We start from the raw sequence: 24,729 nt of genomic DNA on the forward strand, positions 1-24,729 counted from the left end.
TATTTCTTATACAAAATTGCAAATTGAGAACGAAATGTACTGTACGTGTGATCTACTGATTACACGCAATACGTGGCACAATCGCAAATAACACTTGTCTGCATTATTAAATTTATGGTCAGGTTCGTGCATTACATGCGTTTTTGAAAGATTGGCTTCATGTTGGAATTGTACTGTATCCGTATGACATAACAGAAACAGAGAAGTTAAACGCACGCACCGTTTCATATAACCACGATCGTCCGCGTCATGCGATTGCATCACATAGTGGAATTGTGTCGCGCCGCGTTACTGCTCCGCCCTGGTGGAATGCTCTCCCTTGCTCTTAGCTCCATCATCGTTGACGACAACAGTAAACTGAAGCATATTTGTATTAGGTTATGTTATGTAATGTATGTATGTATGTATGTATGTATGATGATGTTATGTATGTTATGTATGTATGTATGTATGTATGTAGTATTGTATGTATGTAGTGTATGTACTGTATGATATGTATGTATGTATGTGATGTACTGTATGTATGTATGTATGTATGATCATTGTATGTATGCTATGTATGTTATGTATGTTCATGTAGATGAGATACATAGCTAGACGGATAGATGGAATGGATGGACAGATGGACTAACGGGATATATGGATAGATGGATAGATGGAGTAACATGGATATATGGATTGAGATTATAATAGTATGGTATGTGGTTAATAGTCAGGGGTAAGATAGAGTTGATATGATAGATAGATAGATCAGAATGAGATAGATGTAGTATAGATAGATATGATAGATAGATAGATAAGATAGATAAGATAGATAGATAAGATTAGATAGATAGATTAGACAATAGAGATAATAGAATAGATGAAGATAGATAGATAGTACGATAGATAGATAGAGCGGTAGAATGGAATAGTTGAATTGATTGCTAAAATAGATGGAGGTATAATATGAGAGAAGATGGAGAGTTGAGTACATAAATAGTGATAGATATACGGTATATAGATAGATTTACAAAGTTACTATGCTTGAACCTGGCGGTCCCATGTTAGAGGCTAAAATATTCGGCTCCGTACTGGCTCGCTCATGATCTGCTGAGGTAGGCGTCCGTTCGTTTGCGGCCAGCGTCAGTACAAGGGAGCAATCAACGGGCAGCCGCGGGCGTCCGGCGGCGCTCGCACGCGGTCGCTTCCACGTAGTTACGACGACCGAGAGCCGTGACGAACGACCAACGACGACGCTGACGATGTTTTACCTGAGAAACTGCATAGCAGTACTGCGCCACAGCGCTGGCCTACGCGTTGCCGCCATTGTTCGCTCACACGTTGAGCGGACAGCCCTAGGTACACACACGGATGCGCGTCTCGGGTCACGACGAATTAGGATGAGAATGGTATGGGGATGCAGATGACCCGATGGGATGGAATGGGAAATAAATAAAATAGAATTCGTATATGATTTATGTAATGTTAGGATTAGGCTTAGATTATTGTCAATGACATTGACACAAAATAAATTCAAGGTCGTTAGGTTAGCGATAAGATATGTTATGGTTGATTGTTAGGACTGAGGATTAGATCAGGGATTAAAATTGGAGCATAGACTTTCCGTGCTGTCACCACCGCTTTCGTTCTAAGTAGAATGTAAGTGTCGTTGCAGTTGCCTTTATGAGTCTCGCTCTCTTACGTATAGCCCTTTACATGTAACGGGCAATCTGGATCACGTTCTATTTTTTATATTTATCAGGACAAAGGACGAAGGCTTGTTATCATTTCAGTGAAGCACTCTCCGTAAATAACACTGTTTAATTCGATGTAAATATACTATCTGCTACCGTAGCTAGATACTCTATCTATCTATCTACTCTTTCTTTCTCTATCTATCTATCTTATCTATCTATCTATCTATCTATCTATCTATCTATCTATCTATCTATCTATCTATCTATTTATTTATCTATCTATCTATCTATCTATCTAACTATCTATCTATCTATCTATCTATCTATCTATCTATCTATCTATCTATCTATCTATCTAACTATCTACTATCTACTATCTACTTATAGTCATAATAAATTACAGTCATAGATGTTTGTATGTTTACATATATGTATAACATAATTATGCATATTTGTATATATACACATACATATACAAATACGTGCTTCAGTTTACTGTTGTCGTCAACGATGTGGAGCTAGCAAGGGAGGCATTTCTCAACCAGGGCGAGCATACGTCGGGGCGACCATACCACACCATGCTGCGTCGCTACGTGGCAGACGAACGAGGGGAGATGAACGGTGCGTGCGTTATACGCTCATGTTCTAACATCACGTTATTACTACACATTATATCAAGTGCACATGAACGCAAACGCCAAGGGCGCGTCCGCTCCCGAAAGCATTCATGTTTACGGACAGGAAACCAGAGAGACAGGCGCAATATAAGGCGACCGGCAGATAGCTAAAGCTGGTAATGCTCTATGTATTTTATAATAAATTCATAAATTAGTAATAGAACAAAATACAACTCATTCATAAGCAAACAAATAATTTAATCTACAACAAAATTGTGTTGGCGTATTGGTTGCCCCACCTAAACAGCGTAGAGGAAAAGCTCATTGCTTCTAAATCCTATTCAGGTGGTCAAGAATTTAGGGCGTTCATGTTTAATGAAGTGTACATCAAACGTATTCATTACATGTGTTGTTGCAAGGGCTTTCTAAGCTCGTTATTAGCTTAGAAATTTATATATATATGGTCGAGCATGTGTTAGCGGCCACCTTCATAGAACGGTCAGCCGTCCATAACAGAGATTTGAACATCAAGTACGTCAACATAACTCGTTTTTGTCGAGTGTCCATTGAATTTCCTGTTTGACTGTATGTAAAAATAAGCACGGGGATAAATGATCCGGGATTTTGATGATAAAATCTATCATTCTTGCAATGCATGCAATATATATAATTATACGCCCCGGTGAAAATAATTAAATTAATTAATTAATTATTGATAGTAATAACACTACACAAATATACAATATATAATTATTATTAATGGCACAGACATCAGAAAAGCGCATGAAGGCACGTGAAACATAGATATATTATGTGCCTTTGTTGATATATTAAGAATAAGCAATTTAATAGAACAATAATTTTAACATGATAATTAACATTTTCGCGGTGATATTAGATTCTCGTGTCTCAAGCAGGACTTGGTATGAGCGCGGGAAAGCGCTGGAAAGAACAGAGGAAGTTCGCGCTCAGCAAGCTGCGTGAGTTCGGCATGGGGAAAGTCAGCATAGAGAAGAAGATCCAGGAGGAGACGTCCGCCTGTCTCGCTCATCTAATCGACACCAATCGGGAGCCGCTCGATCCACAGGTAGAAAGAATAACCCAAAATATTTTTCGCACTAGCTGTCTCTATCTCTCTCTCGGCACACACACACATATACAGAGAGAGACAAGCGCACACACACACACACACACACACACACACACGCGCACACGCACACGCACACGCACACGTATGTGAGTATGTATGTATGTGCGTGCATGTGTGCGCGCGCGCGCGCGTGTGTGTGTGTGTGTGTGAGTAGTGTGTGTGGTTGGTGTGTGTCGTCGCGCGTGTATGAGTGCGTAGTGTGCGTTTAGTGTTGTACATACATAAATATCATATATATACGTTCTTATGTTGGCAACGCAGGCTCTGCCAGCAGTTGTGACGTTAAACGTGATTGACCTCTATTACACTCGGTGCTCGGTACGACTACGCCGACCCCGCCTTCCTCAGACTGAACGACAACATCAACACCATCTTCTACGATATCCAGTTACAGGTACGTACATTCAGTAACATATAGATACACACTGTCGGTAACATACAGGTACGTACGTACGGTAACATACAGGTACGTCGTCGAACATACGGTAGGCTTACCATCGGTAACATTCAGGTACGTACCGTCTCCCCGTTACATATACAGTGAAAACGTACCGTCTGCTAACGTACAGATACGTACCTCGGGTAACATTACAGGTACGTACCTTCGGTAATATACAGGTCGTTTACGTCTGGGGTAACATTACAGACGCGTTACGTACCTGTCGGTAACATAAGGTACGTACCTTCAGTAATATACAGGTACGTTACGTCGGTAACATAACAGGTACGTGGCGTCGGAACATATAGGTACGTATCGTCGGTAACATACAGGTATAAGTACCGATGGTAACACATTTGGTACGTACCGTCGCTGTAACATACATGTACGATACCGTCTGATAACATACAGGTACGTACCGCTCCGCGTAACATACAGGGATCCCACGTAACCGTCTGGTATCATACAGGTACGGTACCGTCGATAACATACAGGTTATACGTACCGTCGGTAATATTACAGGTACATTTGCCGTCCAGGTAACACTACAGTACGCATCGTCAGGTAACATACAGTGTACGTAACCGTCTGCTAAGCATACAGGTACAGTGACCGTCATGGTAAGCAAACAGGTACGTACGGTCGGTAACATACAGATACGTACCGTCGGTAACATACAGCAGTACGTACGGTCTACGGTAACATACAGATACGTACCGTCGAAGTAACATTTAGCGTTTTTCAGTTATTATAGGTCGACCTATAACCATTGCGGTTATAGAAATGGGTCATTTAGGTCCAGTGAAAAATTTCTGATAAGATCACTGTGTGAAATGCTTGGTGGTTCATTCCACGTTATACCCATGGTCAGTGAGAATCTGTTGCCATTAGGCTCCTCTAAGAAAACAGAAAATCTCCGGACAAAAGTTGTCATTTGGCTCCTGCATACGGAAATTGACCCTACGCGGTATGTGGTTGCACACACAGGGCGATCTTAACTTCTACTGTTGCTGCGACACCTGCCGGTTCTTTCAAGCGCATATGAGATGGCTGGACCGCGGCGTACGCAGTGGGGCATCTACTGTTGAACAAGGAGCTGAAGAGTAACATAGCGATGAGACACGAGAAGCAGGCGACGCGGAGAATAGAGGGAGACGTGAGAGACTACTTTAGACGACTACCTGCTAGCGCCCCACTTCCAGCCGGTCAGGCGGGTTGGGGACGGATTAACATTTCACTATGAGTCAAGCGCTGCTCACACACCCACACACAACACACACACAACACACCACACACACACACACACGACACAGTCTACATTACGCACACACACACACACACACACACACAACAACACAAAACACACACACACACATCAACACACGAACGACACGATACATGCATCACACACCACAAACACACACCAGCACACAGCACCACACACCACACATACACCACCCACACGACACACACACACACACACATTTACACACTACATTCGACTATCTTACAGTAGCATTGCACACGAACACACCACACACACACACAACACACACACCACACACACAAACACACACACACAACACACCACACACACACACAGGCAAGAAACGCACTCATACACTCGCCAGCAATCATGTTAGGCGGTCTAATATGATATGAATACGCGCGCACCGACAACACACATGCAACGCACACTACACACACATGACAACGATGGTAATGAATGTGTGGATATGTAGATTAACATATCTCTATTATTACGCACGCACGCGCGGGCGCACACACACCACGCGCGACCACACACGCACACACGCACACCGCACACGACACGCACTACACACACACCCTAACACAACGCACAACCAGCACACACATCACAACATAAATCGGGCACACACACACACACACACACACACACATAAACGCGCGCACACACACTCACTCATGTCGGCGTCATCTCTCAGCTTTTCAGCTGCTCATTTCTGTGCGTGATCTGTTTCTCGCCGGATCGCATACCGCTATGACGACGCTACGCTGGGGTCTGCTCTTCATGCTCAAATACCCTCACGTTCTGCGGAAAGTGCAGGCCGAGATCGATGACGTCATCGGACGAGGAAGGCTACCATGCATGGCGGACCAAGACAACATGCCGTACACGCGGGCGACAATAGCCGAGGTGCAGAGAGTAGGTGAGAAAGAAAGGCGGCGTGGTTAGTAGGTGGAATGCATCAGTAGGTGCATTCATGGACAGCAGGCCTGATTAGGTGTGACCAATAGATTTATGAAAAATACACGAGAAATCACACGTACGCAAGAAGAGAAAAGTAAAAACATAAGAGGGGTAGCGAGAGAGAGAGTGAGAGGGAGAGGAGAAAAAGGGGGTGAAGCAGCGAAAGGCAGGGAGAGAGCGACAGACAAAGGGAAAGGGGGTAGACTGATATAGAGACAAAGAGAAAAAGAAAAGGTCAATAGCTTTAAGTATAAGCATATTGCCTCACATCCTCTGCTTCCACCGCTACGTTCTCCAGGCGGTTCGTGACGTATATTCACCTTGAATTTGTTTAAATGACGACACATGCTACGTGGTAATGTAATCATCTGTTTTTCTAATTTAAATTTTGTTGGAAAACTGTCGGTGGATGCCTGGATAAACAAATTGCCTTAGATGTACAAACCAGTGTATAACGAGGCGAGGGCGGTTACTAAATGTCTAGATACTCTGTGTGAACGCCATCTACTTTTTTCTTTATTGTTTCTAGCGGACATCGTGCCACTGAATCTGGCACACAGCACGACTGCCGAGATACAGCTAGGAGGCTACGTCATCCCCGCCGGCACGGATATCCTTGCTAACTTTACGGCCATCCTCAACGACCCGAAATACTTCCCCGAACCGGAGAAGTTCCGCCCAGAGCGCCACCTGGACGAGCGTGGAGACTTTGTGCAGAACGAAGCGCTGATTCCGTTCTCTATCGGTAAAATTACTAGCGCTGCCGTTAGCTGGCGCCACCGGGTCGATGAGAGGAGAATGACGTCATATGTCAAACGACTGCAGCGGTGGCCGTCGTTAGGGACACCTGTTCGGTTGTTGGTTTGGGAGATGCTGATTGGCCCCTAATGACCCATGAGAGCACATTATTATTTTTAACTTCCCCATAGGTTCTTACACTTATTAATTAAAATGCATTTGCTGGAAATTAAATATTCAGACTTAAGTGGCACTATTAAACCTAAACAGACATGAGCTTCAGCTGTATTCCATTCGATTGTGATCACATCTTTTTACGTATTTGTTATCTTCATCGTCATTATCGTTTATGAAACGATTTCTCGAAAAAGGACGCGAATTCATTTTAAAATCACGGAATAACTCTAGCCCTGAACACGAAAATTCGGTGTCACACCAAGACTCTCTCCACCAGCCAAGCTTTGAAAACACCTCCCTAATTGATGGCGTTTGTTATTTTGCCGACAGGTCGTCGAGTCTGTCTAGGAGAGGCTCTCGCGCGAGTGGAGCTGTTCATATTCTTCACAGGCATTCTGCAGAACTTTAACATCAGGTTACCAGATGGCGTTACCGATCCGTCTATGGATGGAACCTTCGGCTTCACCTGGATGGCAAATCCGTATCTGTTACATTTCGTCGCGCGACCGTAATCCACAATGATTTCATAAAAACTTGCAACGTTTTAAAAAACAACGTCGTACGAGTGATAAACCTGTGGTAAAACGCATGCTATAAAACTGCATTATCTTACGTTTTAACCTGTAACTAAACTGCGTTACCTAACGTTTTTACTTTAACTTGTGATTAAACTGTGTTATCCTAAGAATTAACCTGTGTTTAAATTGATGAATCCAACGTTTTACCTTTAATTAAAAAAACCTGTGAATAAATTTTGTTATCCTGCACGTGGTACTTGAGATTAAAACGTGTCATAAAGCTTTTGTTAGAAAGCGTTAAGGAGATATTTTGCTGATTAAATTGTAGCAGCAATTTAATTTATGTGAGAAATGTCAGGGGCGCACTTCAATAATCCTGCAATTAGAAATAATATTCTCTCTTTAGGTTTAGTGCAAATAAAATCTATATCTTTCAATTCAAACTACTGTAGTTGTAGTATTTACCCACTTGAATAAAACACGTGATTACACTTTATTATATTCATGATTGTAGTACAAATTCAATTCGTGTACGAAACATTAGAGAGCGAAATTCAATAATTTTGTAACGAGCGAAATTCATTAATTTTGTAACTATTAGTAATGTTTTCTCGTTGAGTTTGGTGGCAATTAAACGTTTGTTTTTCAATTCAAACTAATTAAACTAAGGCAGCAATTTCATTTGTGTGAGAAACGTTAAAATGCGTAATTGAACTATCTTGAAATTTGTAATATTTTTTCTCGTTAGGTTTAATGCAGGAAATCATCACAAAAATAGGCAAAATAGTTATTACATTAATTTAATTACGATGTTTTGATTAGTATTAAATAAAATAAAATAATATTATCATAATAACAAATTAACAATTGACGTTTTATGTGCTTATGCGCTATTCTATTTTATATGTGCTCCACAATACTTATATTATTATATTATTAGAAATATTTTATAAATTTAATGAAATTAATTGCATAGGTCTTACAGAACATATCGGTAGTACGTACGCTTCATACTGTAGTTACAAAGCCAGCGTTACTATGCAATAGACATACGTCTTGTTCTCTCGAGTATTTCTCGACAATAATCTTTTTTGCATTTAAACAATTATTTTGCATACATCTCGAGAATGATCTTTTTGAATTTGTAAAACCAAAATCCAGAAAAGAATCCACACATCGAAGTTTACATACGGTTAAACATGCAATCTAACATCCGTCCATATGTATGTGTATGTTTATGTGAGTATGTATGTGTGTTATACACAGACATATGCACATATGCTCGCATACACATACACACACATGCAAATGCACATCACATCTACATGCAAATACCCATATACAAAAATGTACACGTGTAGGTACAAGTAAACGTACCCGCACAAGTAACAAGCATACATGATCGATTGTTCTGATGATTGCTGTCGGTATGTAATAACTATTTTGCCTATTTTCGTGGTGATTTCCTGCACTAAACCTAACGAAAAAAAATATTGCAAATTACAAGATATTTTAGTTATGCATTTGAACATTTCCCACACAAATTAAATTGCTGCCTCAATTTAATCAGTTTGAATTGAAAAATAAAAGTTTAATTGCCACCAAACTTAAAAAGAAAACATTACTAATAATTACAAAATGTTTCGTACACAAATAGATTTTGCACTACAATCATGAATATAATGACGTGTAATCACGTGATTTAATCAGTGGGTAAAAACTACGACTACAGCAGATTGAATTGAAAGAAAACAGTTTTATTTACACTAAACATAAAGAAAGAATATTATCGCTAATTGCAACATTATTGAAGTGCGCCTCCTGACATTTATTACACTAATTAAATTGCTGCTACAATAAGCCATATCGGAAAGTCCCCGCCGCCATATTGAGGTCAGATAAGAGGGGGTATACCGTGGGTAGGATAGAATTATTCTAGGTTTTTGATCTATAATTCTCCTCACTAACATCGTACTTCAATTCACAGGGGCGTTTCTGTTTACATAAACATTTACAAATAATTATGTTTGTTGTCATTTAGGATATTTTGCAATGTTTGTGTTAATGCAAAAACTAAAAACGCACGAGTGTTTACATTAATCATGTACTTTCCTAAGCGCGCCTCGGCCATTTTGTAGCGGCTAGACATCTAGATATTAATATCTAGATATTACTGGCCGCTGCGACTCGGCAATGCGCCCACGCGAAGATGGCATCCACGCGAAGATGCCCACGTATTTAGCGAATCGTTACGGCCGACCGTTGAATCCGCAACTACTACGTTTCAACATGGACTACGTGTCGCGGAAGCTCGGACTTCCATCCCGCGATTTACTGGCGATAACGCGCCACTGTCAATTACGTTCGACGACTGGCTCAGCACTTTGAATTGGAGACAGTTGGAATTGTGTCTCGACGCTACGTCGTTACGCGTCCTTGGTCTGTCGACGCTCGGAGGTTATGCTGCTGAGTTTTCTCGCTGCCTCCTTCTTGAGCGGCCTACTATGACTTGGGAACAGATCACTCAACAGCTCACTAAACGCTTCCGCGATCTGCTGCGAGAGGTAGACGCGCAGAATGCGCTTAAGAACTTACAGCAGAATAGTGGCGAGCATATTCGCCCGTATGGCGATAGATTGTTGACTCTTGCATTGCGAGCGATTCCGGCAAAGCGACTTTCAACGACTGAGACTCAGAGCCGTCTTGTCGATATTTTTTGGATGGATTAAGATCGGTCCATACACAGCGATTGCTGCTTCATCACGCGCCTACAACGCTAACCGACGCTATCGACCTAGCAGCGGAAAAACACGTGCTAGAGTCATCTCTAGTGGCACGACGACAAAACCGTAGCGACGTGTTCACTGACCCCTATGACACGACGGAACCTATGGACGTTAACGCGATGCAACGCCCTACGACATCTGATCTCATTAGAGAGGTGCGCAGTTTGCGCACCTTCATCACTTAGGCAGTGCCACAGGTTCAGTCGCCCTCGATGAATGCGACATCCCGAGACGTGACACGACAACCCCCGCGCCAACGACGTTTACAAACACCCGCACCCCATGACGGTTCGCTACAATTGCGCCCATGGCGATCCCCCCTCACAGGACGCGACCGGCATCCACCTGTTTGTAATCAGGCTTACCTACTACCTGCTTTGCGCCAACGCGCCCCATTTCAATCTCCAGCGATGGCGCCTACCCAATATCAACGCGACACTTGTTGTTATACGTGCGGCCAACCAGGTCACTACGCGCGCGATTGCCCTCTCCACAATTGTTTCGAGGATTTTCGGCGACGCCCCCGCGACGCAATCACACCGCCGTACCCTCACGACTTTTAAGCATGCATGCATCTGCTGGGCGTGGATCGCCGACTACTGCTACGTCTTCGGCGCCAACATGCAGTGTTAAGATTGGCTCACTTTCGCTTCCGGCACTCATTGACACTGGTAGCGGTTGCACGCTTGTTGATATGGCTGCATAGCTCCGCCTACCCCCGCACATACGCGCGACTGCAAGTTTCAATGCCGTCTGCGCAACGGACGCCACGCTTCTTTCTGTCACCAGCGATAGACTACACCTTGTAGGCACTGCCACTCTGCGCATTTTACTAGGACGAGTAATCACCCTCCATAACTGCTACGTAGTCCGCAATTTAAAGCAGCAGTTCATAATAGGAGCCGACTTTCTCTCGGGTAATAGAGTAAACATCGATTTTGACCGCGGAGTGCTTGCACTAGGTAATAGTGTGGTCCCCTTGAAACTTCGTCAAGGTAGGCGATTACTCCCCACCCCCAACTCGCATTCATTGACCGTTCAACTGTGTTGCCTCCTCATTCGGGCCAACAGCGCTACTGTCGCGTTCCCCGCCATTTTCGCCCGGGTACGCTTCTCTTCGTTCAGTGATCTCCGGCCTTTAAGTTGTTTCGAAGTAATTCCCGCCTTATCCTACTGCCATCTCTAGTCAAAGTCACAATGCGGCACACAATTCTTTGCTGGCTTGACAATCGCTCAGATCGAGCTATCTCGTTACCTCATAACGATGTTGTCGACATAATTGAAGCCACCACCCTTCACCACATACAGGTCATTGCGCCCACGCCTCACGATGTTACAGTGCCACCACACGATAATACAACCCCGCTTTTTCATTATAATTCACTCGTGGACCACATTTAGGATTCTCGCCAGCGGGCAACGCTTCTAACATTTTTGCGCCAGCATGACGTCTCATTTGCGCATACAGACGCTCAGCTAGGGTGTACGCACCTCTGCGAATTCCAGATTATTACCCGGGAATCTAAAGCATTCAAAACACGACCCTACCGTATGTCCCCGGAGCAACAAATCATTGTCCAGCAACAGGTTGACAAGCTGTTAGAGAATGGAATAATTCGCCCCTCTATGTCACCTTGGTCATCTGGCGTACTTCTGGTTAAGAAAAAACGGGCGAGTATCGGATGTGTGTCGACTATCGACGGTTGAACTCAGTTACAGTTGGGGACACCTACCCCCTGCCGATCATTGAGGATGTCTTACAAACTATAGGTCAGGCCACAATTTTTACAACCCTCGACCTCAAACGCATCTACCATCAAAATTGGCCGAGAACGATGTTCCGAAAACTTGAGCTGCGATAATTTACGGACCCCATATGGACCGAAGAACGCACCCGCCCACTTTCAGCGTATAATCGATTACGTCCTGCAAGGGCTTCGTTACAAATGTGCACTAGCTTATATCGACGATGTGTGCATTTACTCCCCGGACTTTGAAACTCACATGTCCGACTTAGCCGAGGTTTTTGCCAGATTCGACGCGGCTAACCTCAAGATGCGCCCCAGTAAATGTGCGTTTTTACGCCAGTCCATTAACTACCTGGGCCACGTAATAACCCCAGGCTGCGTCTGGCCCGACCCAGAGAAGATCTCTGCAGTGCAAAATTGGCCCCCCAAGCACGCCTACAGCTGTACGACAGTTTTTAGGATTCACCAACTACTATCGTAAGTTCATTAAGGGCTATGCCGATATTGGCACACCTATTGACCCTTCTCACCCACAAGGACAAATTATTTGTCTGGTCAGACGAGGCACAGACTGCGTTTCAGTCTCTTCGTAAGTGCCTCACTGAGGCTCCCATTTTGGCATTGCTCGATGGAAGCTGATCGTTCCGCCTCTATTGCAACGCATCCGGCTATGCCATTGGAGCAGTTCTCACGCAGATAGACGAGCGAGAGCAAAAGCATCCAGTGTTCTATCTCAGCAGGCAGCTGACTGATACGGAACAACGCTGGCCTACAATAGAACGTGGATGTTATGCCTTGGTTTACGCGCTGCAAAAGTTTCGGCACTACCTCATCGGTGCTGATTTCGTAATACTCAGCGATCACAAACCGCTTAAGTACTTGTTAGAAGCGAAAGCGCTACGCAATGCTAAGCTCCAGCGGTGGGCCCTCTACGTCTCTGGTTTCCCCTCATGCCGGCTGGAATACACGTCGGGTAAGTCGAACGTCCAAGCGGACGCGCTTTCACGTTTACTCCCCGAGTCGCCTACGCCCACGCCGCCCTATACTCCTTCACTCATATCCACCACCTCACCACCGCTCGGCAGTGTGGCCTCACAACCCACACGCCAAGTGGTACTGCCTTCACCTGACGCTGAGGCCTCACGTCAGGTCGGCCCCATTATGCTCCACCAGGATCCCCTCACCTTGGTGCACGACCAGACCCTAATCCGATACCCCCTCCTACCATCCCTGCTACTGACGCCGAACTCGCTTCCTTGCTGCAGGCTGATCCGCTTCTTTGCGAGATCATACGCACACTCACCAATCCCGATGAAGCTTCGATACGCGAGTCTAAGCTCGTTGAACGCTATCTTCTTGTCGACGACTTACTCTTTCATGTGCCGCCTCGCATGCAGAATGCTATGCTGCACCTCAATTAGTCATCCCCCGTATTCTCGTACCCGTTGTACTCCCCTTGTTTCGCGATCATGCATACGGAGGACATCTGGGTTTTAAGAAGGTTTATAGCAAACTTATTCAGCGATATTTCTGGCCTCACATATTCGCTGACGCTTATCACTACATTCGATCTTGCGTCGTGTGTAACTCTCGAAAACTGCAGTGAGTCCGCGCCCCCCTACACCATGCTCCAGCACCCAGGCATTCAGGAGATGTCGTCGCCATCGATGTCACAGACCCACATCCTTGCACAAACTCAGGTAATCGCTACATGCTCACGTTACTCGATCTTTACACTTCATGGCCTGAAGTATTCCCAATGCCCGGCAAAAGCGCTGCTACGGTAGTGCGGATCATTGTCGACGATTTCATTCTGCGTCATTCATGCCCTCGGTCCATCTTAACTGATAATGGAGGCGAATTCATTAATGAGCTTATGACACGATTGACCACATTGCTCGGGATCACACATATTAAGGTCGCTCCTTACCACCCCGAGTCGAATGGGCAGTGCGAACGTTTTCACCGCACACTTGCCAACATGCTCGCATGCTACATCAATCGGCAGCATACGGATTGGGATACTAAGATCAACTCCGTCTTGTTTGCGTATCGTACAGCTATTAAGGAGTCATCACAATTCACCCCCTTCTTCTTGACGTATGGTAGAGACGCAGTCCTACCGCTCGACGCGCTATTGCAGCCCCGACGGTTGCATTACGCTGACGACCCCGTAACTCACGCTACTGAGCGCTTGCATCGCGCCTTCGTTGCGATGCAGCGTAACACTAAAATGGCACGCGCGCGAAATAAACGCCTTTATGACAGGCGTGCAAAGGTTCAGTCCTTTGACATTGGGGACCCATTCTACTTTTTGACCGCACGTTGTCCGCTAATCAGACGCCGAAATTTGCGTCGCAAAGGCAGCCTTACTATACCGTCGTTGGGAAACTCTCTCCACTACGGCTTCGTATTAAAGCGCAAGACCAGACACGCACTCGCGATGTTCATGTTAGCAATCTTTGCCCTGCATACCCATTCTCGGCATGGGATGCACCTAGACCCGTGATTACGGGGCGAGAAGGCCCAGCACGCCGACCAATGCGTCACGTACGCTGGTCGACACAGGGCCCCGTTCGTTGCCTCTCCACGACGACACGCGTGCAGCCAGCGTGGCCAGCACGCCCAGCACTGATAGCTGGGAGGCAGACGACTTGTTGCTACTCGCACAAATTAGCCGATACAGCTAACGTGCGAAATACACCTCGTTTATTTTAAGGGGCACTCTTCTGTTTCAGGAGGATGTTCCCTGTTACGACGGTCGCCCTGCTCGTAGTTGCCTCGGCAATCTTATTCGCCTCACAAGCTACAGAGGTCCGGCGACCCACGACGGGAGTAGCTTTTATCCCGAGAGGTCAGATCTCGGTCACACTAAGTACTTGGGGCATAGCCTTTACTCTCAACTTCACTTCGATCCAGACATATCTACACTCGTTGCACAAGGATGTCTGTAAGATGTATAGACGACAGCCAGCGGAAGCACCGTATTCCCCTTCCCCCATCCCCTGACGATCAATACTTCGCGGCTTTGAACTGCGACATCACATCTCTCGTGCAAGCCCATATCGCATGGTTTCGCCAACGTTTGCAAACACTTAATCTCCGTTTAACCGACCTGCACTCGTTGCATAAATCAAGAGAGAAACGCGCTATAGTTGGTGGCCTTGGTAAACTTGCAAAATTTTTATTCGGTACGGCTACCGATGATGACATTGCGCAACTGCAACGGCAGTTATCCGCCTTAGGTACGACGCAGGAGCGAATTTTGACTGTAATCGACGAATCCCTCACCGTCATAAATTATACTCGTGAATGAATGAATACGGAGGTGTTGTCGCATGTGACTTCCCATGCCCGTGACTTGACCTCAAGTGTGCGCACACTAATGTTTAAAGTAACGGCCTTCCAAGCCTCTGTGGCGCGGGAGTTAATTGCGATTACACACCTCTAGTTATCCCTTTCTAGTTTGACAGTAGCAATTGATAACGTTCAAACCACAATTGATACTACGATACACGCCATCTCCGTTTTATTAACGGGCCGCTTGCCCTCTACGCTGTTACCCCCCCCCACCAGTTGCGGGAAGTCTTACTTACTATTAAAAACTCGCTACCCCTTACGTTAACTATGCCACACAGCCCCCATGCTTGACTTGTTTTATTATTATAACCTTATCGAGGCTATCGTAGTCCCTGTGGACATGGGACTCTACGTAATCGCATTTTTACCTCTCACATATAATAAGATGACGTTTCAGATGTATCAAATTTTAACACCGCCAGTGTTTCTCGGTAACTTCACTGCGGCAGCATACTTCCAAATTCCTCAAAATTTTATTGGTGTTTCACTCGACCATGCCAATAACGCGCAACCGGACGAGTTCGTCATACGTTCATGCTTGCGTAAGCATCAAGAGATCTGTGATGTAAGATTCCCAATTTACCGCATAACGACAGCGATTACGTGCCCAGTCGCGCTATTTCTAAATGATACCGCTCTAATCTCCACACTATGTGCAAGGTCAACGCCGCGCGCCACCTACCTCGTTGACGGTAGCTGGCTGATCTCTACTCCCCACCCATTACGTTTGGCTATCTCGTGCCAGTCACACCCTACGACGCAAGTGACAACTAAAGAATTTATCGTTCGACAACAACAGACAGTTACGCTCCATTCTGGCTGTAAGGCTGAGTCCAAGTATTTTACCCTGCCATCATACTTCCACCACGAAACTGATGTTGATGTACGGATCGAACTACCCCCACTCGACCGCCTGTTTTACCGCACGGTCCCTACAATATGGTCAGACATTTATGATGCGAAACGCTTGTCCACCGCCGACTCGGAAGACCTCATCCCACCAGAAGTTGTACCTCCTAGTTCCCACGCTCATACTGACCTTGACGTCGCGTACACTGACTTAGTTACTGCTGGCAGACACAGTAAACGCCTGCCAGCGGCTACCTCGGCGTATACCGAGATGGGCAGTTCAACTATCGCGGCCACCACATATCATTCCATAGTGTATATCGGCCTCACGTCCCTGTTGTTTACCGTCCTGGTCGTCACTGCATATTGATATTGCTGTCGTTGCCGTCGACCTCACACCCCCGAACACCAGCCCCAGTCAAGACCTGCCGATCTTACACTACCCCCTTCGAGACGCATAACAATACAAAGCTACCCAACCACCCCTACCACGCCAAGATCTCATTCGCTATTTTCCAGTATGCCGCTAACCATTCTCGAACCACAGCAGCGAATGGGTTCCTTCGACCCGATAACACCTACCCTTCAGTCCCATCGTGATGGCTTCCTAGGCCCCAACCTTGTTGCCAGGACCCCATCACCCACCTCGGCAATAGTACGATCCCCCCTAATGTGGATATCACGCAAATACTGTGCGACACGCCTTCTGACCCCCCAACCCCAAAGGCTTCCCCACTAACTCCCATACTTCACCGGCATATCTCTCTACGCTCCCGCCCGCGAGTTTTTTTTCCCAGTCGACATAACATAGCGAAGAATTTAGCGCCTTCTGATTGGTTCTGATTGGTTCATCCTGCCTCCTGATTGGTTCAAAAACAGGCTGCTTTGCTTATTTAGCATATGTCATGTACTGTTTCTTATATATCCTGTGTGGCGTGGTGGATAGAACACCGTCGTTACTTCTGAAAGACATATGTCATGTACTGTTTCTTATATATCCTGTGTGGCGTGGTGGATAGAACACCGTCGTTACTTCTGAAAGGTCGTTGGTTCGAATCCGGTTTGGTTTTTAATAATTTTTTTGTTTTCTGTATTTTTCTATCTTTATCCATTTATCTATTGTTAGGGTTATGTTGTTAGGGTTAGGGTTAGGGTTAGGGTTATTATTGCAAAATAATTGCAATTCTTCGCTATGTTACAAATGGGCGTTTGTTCTCTTGTCAAAGGCAAAGCAAATCGAAGCAGCCAATCAGAAGGTCCTAAATTCTTCGCTATGTTATGTCGACTGGGGAAAAAAACTCGCCTCCCGCCCAGTGCGCCGCTCTATGCCACACCACCCCCCCCCCCTTCGCGTCGTGTAGATACATCTCGGATGTTACATTTCGGTGATTTCATCGAGCTAGTACTTCATCAATAGCCTATTATTTTAACCATACCGGCATAAGGATGGTTTTACGGCATGGACGATGTGCAGTGTGTGCACCGCTAGCACTAGTCTTGCTAATTTTTAGAAATAATTTTATTACCTTACTCGTACAGCGCACTATCAGAAAGATGCGCTTCACTCAGATATATACATTCGTAGTGTGAGCCGCTTCCAACGGCTCATCACTAAAGCTGTACACTCCATAGCTTATCAATGACTGCGCTCCCTAACCGTTGCGCCGCTATGCCAGGCAGGCCCGCTTATGACATAGTGTCATGTATTATGCTTGCCAATTCATGTCGCCAGACAGCACCCACGGCTCGGTCTCCGAATATTCACCGTAGTAATCGTCCGTTCCCATACGACCTGTATCCCTCCCCCTTCGTCGTGGACGACCAACTCCAGTTTGACCTCGAGGTGGAAGGAGACGACCCCGGGCACACCCCGGGTAACCCCACCCGGACACCGCACCCGGATTTCAACCCGGAGTACGTCGGCTCTTTCGTCGGGGCGAACACTGCCGACGACCCCCTGCGCTACGAATTCGAGATCAGCGCAGGGGATGGCCCAGACACCACTTTCAACGAACTGCATGTCCGCCAGATGGCCGCCATGGCTATGGCAGACATGGTTGCCCGGGCCACTATGGCTCGGTCACCCGCCTCCCCTGACGGCCAGGAGGAGGAAGGCTGACCAATAATTTCACCGTGTGTAGATTTTAGGGTCTTATGCCTTCACGACATGTATCCCTTCGCGAGCGCGTGTAGGTTATAGACATTAGTTGTAGCAGTAATACCGATTACGTCCCTTTAGGACATATTTATGACACCAGTAGATCTGTATGGTGTGTGGTCGTATGGCCGAGGCCCACACCAGTGGGGTCACTTAGGAGCGCCGCATCGGCGTCTCATCCATTAAAGGTCAATTAGAAACAGATTAGAGTCACTTAGAAACAGATTAGACAATAACATCTATAGTGACTTAAGTAGTCCTCGTAGTCGAAAACAACTTAACGTCTACGCGAATCTGTGTAGCACGTGCGAAGGGCGTGTATGACGCCCTCGCAAATATGTATGGCATGCGCGAGGCATGTGTAACGCCTTCGCGAGCGTGTACGACGCATGCGTCACGCATGCGCCGCGGGTGCCTGTGGGTATAAAAGCCGTAGCGCAGGCAGAATCGAAGAGGACTCTGCTCAGCAACCGGGCAACTAACAGGCACGACCGAGACATTGTAACTCAAACAATAAAAGAACGTACAGCTAGTCATGGTAAACATCTGACTTCTATTATTATCTATGTATTTTGGCTTTACATACATTCCACTCAATAGCTCAACACAGTAGCGTAAATTACAACATTACAATTTTAGACCCCCATCTTCGGTTACCTAATTAGCACAGCTGGACTTTTTGATCTCATTTATTTAATCAGCAAAATATCTCCTTAAATCCTTTAACCTCAAGTAACACGTGCAAGATAACGCAATATAATCACAGGTTTTTTTAATTACAGGTAAAACGTAGGATAACTCAATTCAATTATAGGTTAAATCTTAGGATAACACAGTTTAATAAGAAGTTAAGGTAAAAACGTTGGGTAACGCAGTTTAGTTACAGGTTAATACGTAAGATAATGAAGATTTATAGCAAGCGCTTTACCACAGGTTTATCACTCGTACGACGTTGATTTTTGAAACGGTACAAGTTTTTGAAATCATTGCGGCTCCTGGCAGATTCCTCTATACAGACAGTTCTAGAAAAACTCCTTTTGCATACCATTCTGGCATCTACCCTTCAAATAACGTTTCACGAGCAAACAATGCAGCGATTGTTTTGGAGATCTCAATGGTAAAAAACTCCAAATTTACATAGACATTTTGATTTGCTTATGAATGTAAAGTAATTCAGTTTCATCGCACGTGAGTAATAGCAAGTTCCAGACATTATGACTCGTACGGTGTGGGGTTTTGACATCATTGTGGATTACTGTCGCGCGACGCAATGTAACAGATACGGATTTGCCATCCACAAGATGCCCAAGTTTCCATCCATAGACGGATCGGTAACGCCATCTGGTAGTCCGATGTTGAAGTTCTGCAGAATGCTTGTGAAGAATATGAACAGCTCCACTTTTGCGAGAGCCTCTCCTAGACACACGCGATGACCTGTCGGCAAATAACAGACACCATCACCAGAGAGGCTCACAAAAGCTTGGCTAGTAGAGAGAGGGGGTAGTCTTGGCCTGACAATAAATTCTAAGGTTTAGGGTTCGAGTCCCCGTGCGTAGGAAATTCCCGTTATACTGTGATTTCAAGATGCATTCATGATATTATTTTGAGGAAATTTTCCAGGAAGTTTTCAGAAGCGATGATGATGATGATAATAATGATAATAATAATAATAATAAGGATGCTGATGATGACGATGATGAGAATTATGATTATTTTCTTAAAATAAACAGGAAATATCGATAGAACACTTTTGTTGAGAAGTTTAGGGAGATCGGAGCAAAGAAGAGGAGTGGGGGAGTAGACTGCCGTGCCGTGATATGGGAAACACACCCTGGTCATGTAAAAACATGTACGACGGTGTATTAAACACCAATTTAATTCCAATTATGTAAAAAAATCAAAATCTAAAGTTGGTGGATTTCACGGCATCGCCCAATCAGCACCCCTCGAAAACAATAACCTAGCAGGGACCCCCAACCACGATCACCGCTGCAGTCTTTTAACGGGTGACGTCACTGTATTCTCCTTGCCCTGGTGTCGCCATCTTGCGGCCGTGCAAGTAATCTCACCAATGGAGAACGGGATCAGCGCTTCGTTTTGCACAAAGTCTCCACGCTCGTCCAGGTAGCGCTCAAGGCGGAACTTCTCCGGTTCGGGAAAGTGTTTCGGGTCGTTCAGGATGGCCGTGAGGTTAGCAAGGATCGCCGTACCGGCGGGGATGACGTAGCCTCCTAGCTCTAACTCGGTGGTCGTTCTGTGTGGCACGCTCAGAGGCACAATGTCCGCTAGAAACAAGAAAGAAATTCGCGGATGGCGTTCTCTCACAGTATCTAGACGTTTAGTAGTGTCGCTCGCCTAGTTATGCTGTGCTAAAAAAACTTGCCAAGTATTAACAAAAAATATTTCTGTCACACCTAATCAGGCCTGCTGTCTATGAATGCCACCTACTGACTGACTGCCTGAATGCTAGCTTTCTGTCTCACCTACTCTCTGCACCTCGGCTATTGTCGCCCGCGTGTACGGCATGTTGTCTTGGTCCGCCATGCAGGGTAGCCTCCCTCGTCCGATGACGTCATCGATCTCGACCTGCACTCTCCGCAGGACGTGAGGGTATTTGAGCATAAAAAGCAGACCCCAGCGTAGCGTCGTCATGACGGTGTGAGATCCGCCGAGAAACAGATCACGCACAGACATGAGCAGCTGAAAAGCTGAGAGATGACGCCGTCATACGTAAGTGTTTGTCTGTCGACTCCCTCGCGTATTATATAATTCAAGTAACTTCATTCATTCTTGTCATATGCGCGTCAAGTGCTTGCGTGCGTGCGTTCGCGCGCGTGTGTGTTTGTGCTTGTGTGCGTGTATATGGGGGCGTGCATTTGTGCGTGCGTGCAAACGTGCTTTTCTATAGGATGTGTTTGTGTGTGTTTGCGTGTGTGTGTGTGTGTGTGTGTGCGTGTGCGCGCGTGTGTGTGTTTGTGAGTGTGGGTATGTGCGTGCGGGTTCGTGCAGCGCTTGACTCACTAGTGAATGCCGAATCCGTGGCCGCCCACTTCCGCTGCGCTAGCAGGTATGCGTCTAAGTAGTCTCTCACGTCTCCCTCTTTCTCCGTCGCCTGCTCTTCGTGCTCTGCTATGTTACTTTCCAGCTTCTTGTCCAACTCTGCGTACCCCGCGTCCATCTTTTTCAGCATGCGGCTGAAGACGGGCAGGTGTCGCAGCACAGGGAAGAAGTTAAGCATGCCCTGTGTATGCAAAACATACCGCGTATCAACGTCTGCGCGCAGGCAAAGGACATTTTTTCCGGGATTCTTTCGTTTTTTAGATGCGGTTTAATGGTGCCTTTTCCTGACAACGGGTATTCGTTGGAATAACGCAAAGCTTCTTTTCATATAAATTTCCGGCAATTTTCGATGAATTAAATGACCCCATTTTTACAACCGCGAGGTCTTAGTCGATTATAACTTGACAAACGGCAAAATATCCTAATTAAAAAATTAAATCGATAATTATTGACGTTATTAGCGATTGTTATTGATATTGACCCGACCTGTATGTTACCGACGGTACGTACCTGAATGTTACCGACAATACGTACCTGTATGTTACCGACGGTACGTACCTGTATGTTACCGACGGTACGTAGCCTGTATATTACGACGGTACGTACCTGTATGTTACCGACTGATAGCGTATCTGTATTTACCGAGGTACGTTAGCCTGTTATGTTACTTAGACGGTACGTACTTGTATGTTGTTACCGACGCACTACTGTAATGTTATCGACGGCACGTACATGTATTGGTTACAGCACGGTTACGTAAACCTGTATGTTGCCGTCGTGTGGACATGTATGTTACGACGGTACGCAGCTGTATGTTACCGGACGGTACGTAACCTGTAATGCTACCGACGCATCGTAACTGTGTGTTAGCCAGACGTACGCTACCGTGTTAAAACAGACGTGCATACCTGTTTGTTACCGTACGTACGTACCTGTATGTTACCGACGGTACGTACCTGTATGTTACCGACGGAACGTACCTGTATGTCACCGAAGGTACGTACCTGTAAGTTACCGACGGAACGTACTTGTAATGTTTAGCGACCGGTACGTACCTGTATGTTACCGACGGTACAAACCTGTGCGTCACAGACGATACGTACCTGCATATTAGCGAAGGTACTTACCTGTACGTGTGGTATTGTGGAAGATGGCGTTGATATCGTCGGGTAAATCTGAGAAAAGGCGCGGTCGGCGTAGTCATACCGAGCACCGAATATGATGGAGACAATCACGTCACACCACAGCTGCTGAGAAGAGCCTGCCGGTGCCGTGTATATGTATTATAAATGTCTGTACACACAGACATCCCCCACACACACACACCCATGCACCCACACCCACGCACGCACACACAACCCAGCACACACCCATGCACGCACACACAGACAGACACACGCACGACACATACACACACACACTCACACACATACACACACGTAACATGCACACACGCACACATACCGACACACGTGGATCAAGTGATTGCAAAATAATGAGTGTATGGTAGAGAGAATAATAAGGGAGCGTCAGTGAAGTAAGAACAAAGACAGTGTGGTGTGAGAGAGAGTTAGAGAGTGATATATATATATATATATCAAGAGCTAATAATACCTCTTTGCTATTATTAGCTCTTGATATCAAGAGCTAATAATTATTAGCTCTTGGTATTAATTAGCTTTGATACATATATATACATAAATATATACATATATATATATATGTAATATAAGTGGGGATAGATAGTTAGAAAAAGGCTCAAGAGCGAGACATCTTGTGCATAAAATATTGTCTGGTTATTTCTTTCTACCTGTGGATCGAGCGGCTCCCCGTTGGTGTCCCTTAGATGTGCGAGACAGGCGGACGCCTCTCCTGGATCTTCTTCTCTATGCTGACCTTCCCATGCCGAACTCACGCAACTTGGTGAGCGCAAACTTCTATGCTCCCTCCATAGCTTTCCTCGCTAAATGACATGGAAGTCCCTGCCCAAGCCAGAAAGGATATAGAATCTATGTACATCCGGCAGCTGCATACATTGCAAGGATGATCAAATTTGAAAATCAAAAATTCCGGAAAAAACTATCGACGTTCCTATTTTTACTGCGGTACACAAGAATACTAGAATCACCGCAAAAATACGCAAATTAATTGTTATGCTAATGCAATTATCGTTTAAAAGTTATTATTAATATAAATTAATTGTTGATAATATAATAAGCAAGGACAAATAATCCCTTTATGTCTCAGGTGCTCTCTCATGCGCTCCTTGGATTTCTGTGCAACTAATAATATAATATTTTCTAGCTGATAAGTATATTATTATTATTATATTATTATTAATATATTACACTTATTATTATTAATAATTTATTAATTCATTTTCACTGGGTGGTTGGAAACACGTTAAAGCAATATCATATGTAACGCTGAATAATAGAAATTTAAAACCCCTGGTATAATTGTAATTTATTTCAATATCTATAGCTATATCTATATATATATATATATATATATATCTATATATATATATAATATATATATATCTATATATATATTTATAATATATATATCTATATATATATATATATATATGTGTGTATGTGTGTGTATGTGCGTGCGTGCGTTCGTGTGTGTGTGGTGTGGTTGTGAGTGGTGTGTGTGCGTGTGTGTGTGTGTGTGTAGTGTGTGTGTGTGTGTGTGTGTGGGTGTGTGTGTGTGTGTGTGTGTGTGTGTTGTGTGTGTGTATGTGTGTGTGTGCTGTGTTGTGTGTGTGTGGTGTGGTGTGTGTGTTTGTGTGTGTGTGTGTGTGTGTGTGTGTGTGTGTGTGTGTGTTACCCCCGCCACCCGCAATGCATTGCAAGAATGATACAAATTTCAATATTCTGAATCCCGGAAATATTATTCCCTACATAAGGTCAAACATGCAAATGTAATGGTCACTCGAGGAAAAACGACTCGTTGTCAGATGTAATTGTATGTGCGATGGTGTTATTATGGCATGTTGACGCGTTCTATGGAGGTGGCCGCTAACACATGCCTGTCCGTATAATATATATATATATATAATATATATATTAATCAATTCTAAAATAAATAGCGAGCGTAGAAAGATCTTACGACAGCAAATGTATTAAGTATGCTGTGATGTTCCCTTGTCTGATTTTTTAAAGTAGGCAAAGTATTATATATATATAATATATATATATAAATATATATT

General features: G+C 44.9%; 2 protein-coding genes across 2 annotated transcripts in view; one reads left to right on the top strand and one right to left on the bottom strand.

Moving 5' to 3' along the window:
• Positions 1–1,382: 1,382 nt before the first annotated feature.
• Positions 1,383–7,808, top strand: LOC106817572 (cytochrome P450 2J6-like). Its single transcript, XM_014822246.1, has 8 exons — positions 1,383–1,391; positions 2,171–2,300; positions 3,214–3,383; positions 3,708–3,840; positions 4,956–5,090; positions 5,814–6,077; positions 6,648–6,863; positions 7,364–7,808. Exons 1-8 carry the CDS (start codon positions 1,383–1,385, stop codon positions 7,543–7,545), a joined length of 1,239 nt encoding a protein of 412 aa, XP_014677732.1. The 3' UTR covers positions 7,546–7,808.
• An 11,741-nt stretch (positions 7,809–19,549) lies between these two features.
• LOC106817573 (cytochrome P450 2D4-like) overlaps positions 19,550–24,729 on the bottom strand; it is a gene marked incomplete at its 5' end in the record, with an annotated part of 18,596 nt that continues 13,416 nt past the window's right edge. Inside the window, 4 exons of the mRNA XM_014822247.1 lie at positions 19,550–19,886; positions 20,522–20,737; positions 20,936–21,160; positions 21,474–21,693. Of these exons, the coding sequence (XP_014677733.1) occupies positions 19,705–19,886; positions 20,522–20,737; positions 20,936–21,160; positions 21,474–21,693 (843 nt within the window). The remainder of the gene's footprint in view (positions 19,887–20,521; positions 20,738–20,935; positions 21,161–21,473; positions 21,694–24,729) is intronic.

Source organism: Priapulus caudatus, unplaced genomic scaffold (assembly GCF_000485595.1).
Source record: "Priapulus caudatus unplaced genomic scaffold, Priapulus_caudatus-5.0.1 Scaffold1775, whole genome shotgun sequence".
NCBI lineage: Eukaryota > Metazoa > Priapulida > Priapulimorpha > Priapulimorphida > Priapulidae > Priapulus > Priapulus caudatus.

What these genes read in the sequence shown, in the direction of transcription:
- LOC106817572 (XM_014822246.1), top strand. An exon ending in GGGAGCCGCTCGATCCACAG is followed by an intron (nt 3,384 to 3,707) that starts GTAGAAAGAATA and finishes TTGGCAACGCAG; the next exon opens with GCTCTGCCAGCAGTTGTGAC. An exon ending in AGCCGAGGTGCAGAGAGTAG is followed by an intron (nt 6,078 to 6,647) that starts GTGAGAAAGAAA and finishes TATTGTTTCTAG; the next exon opens with CGGACATCGTGCCACTGAAT.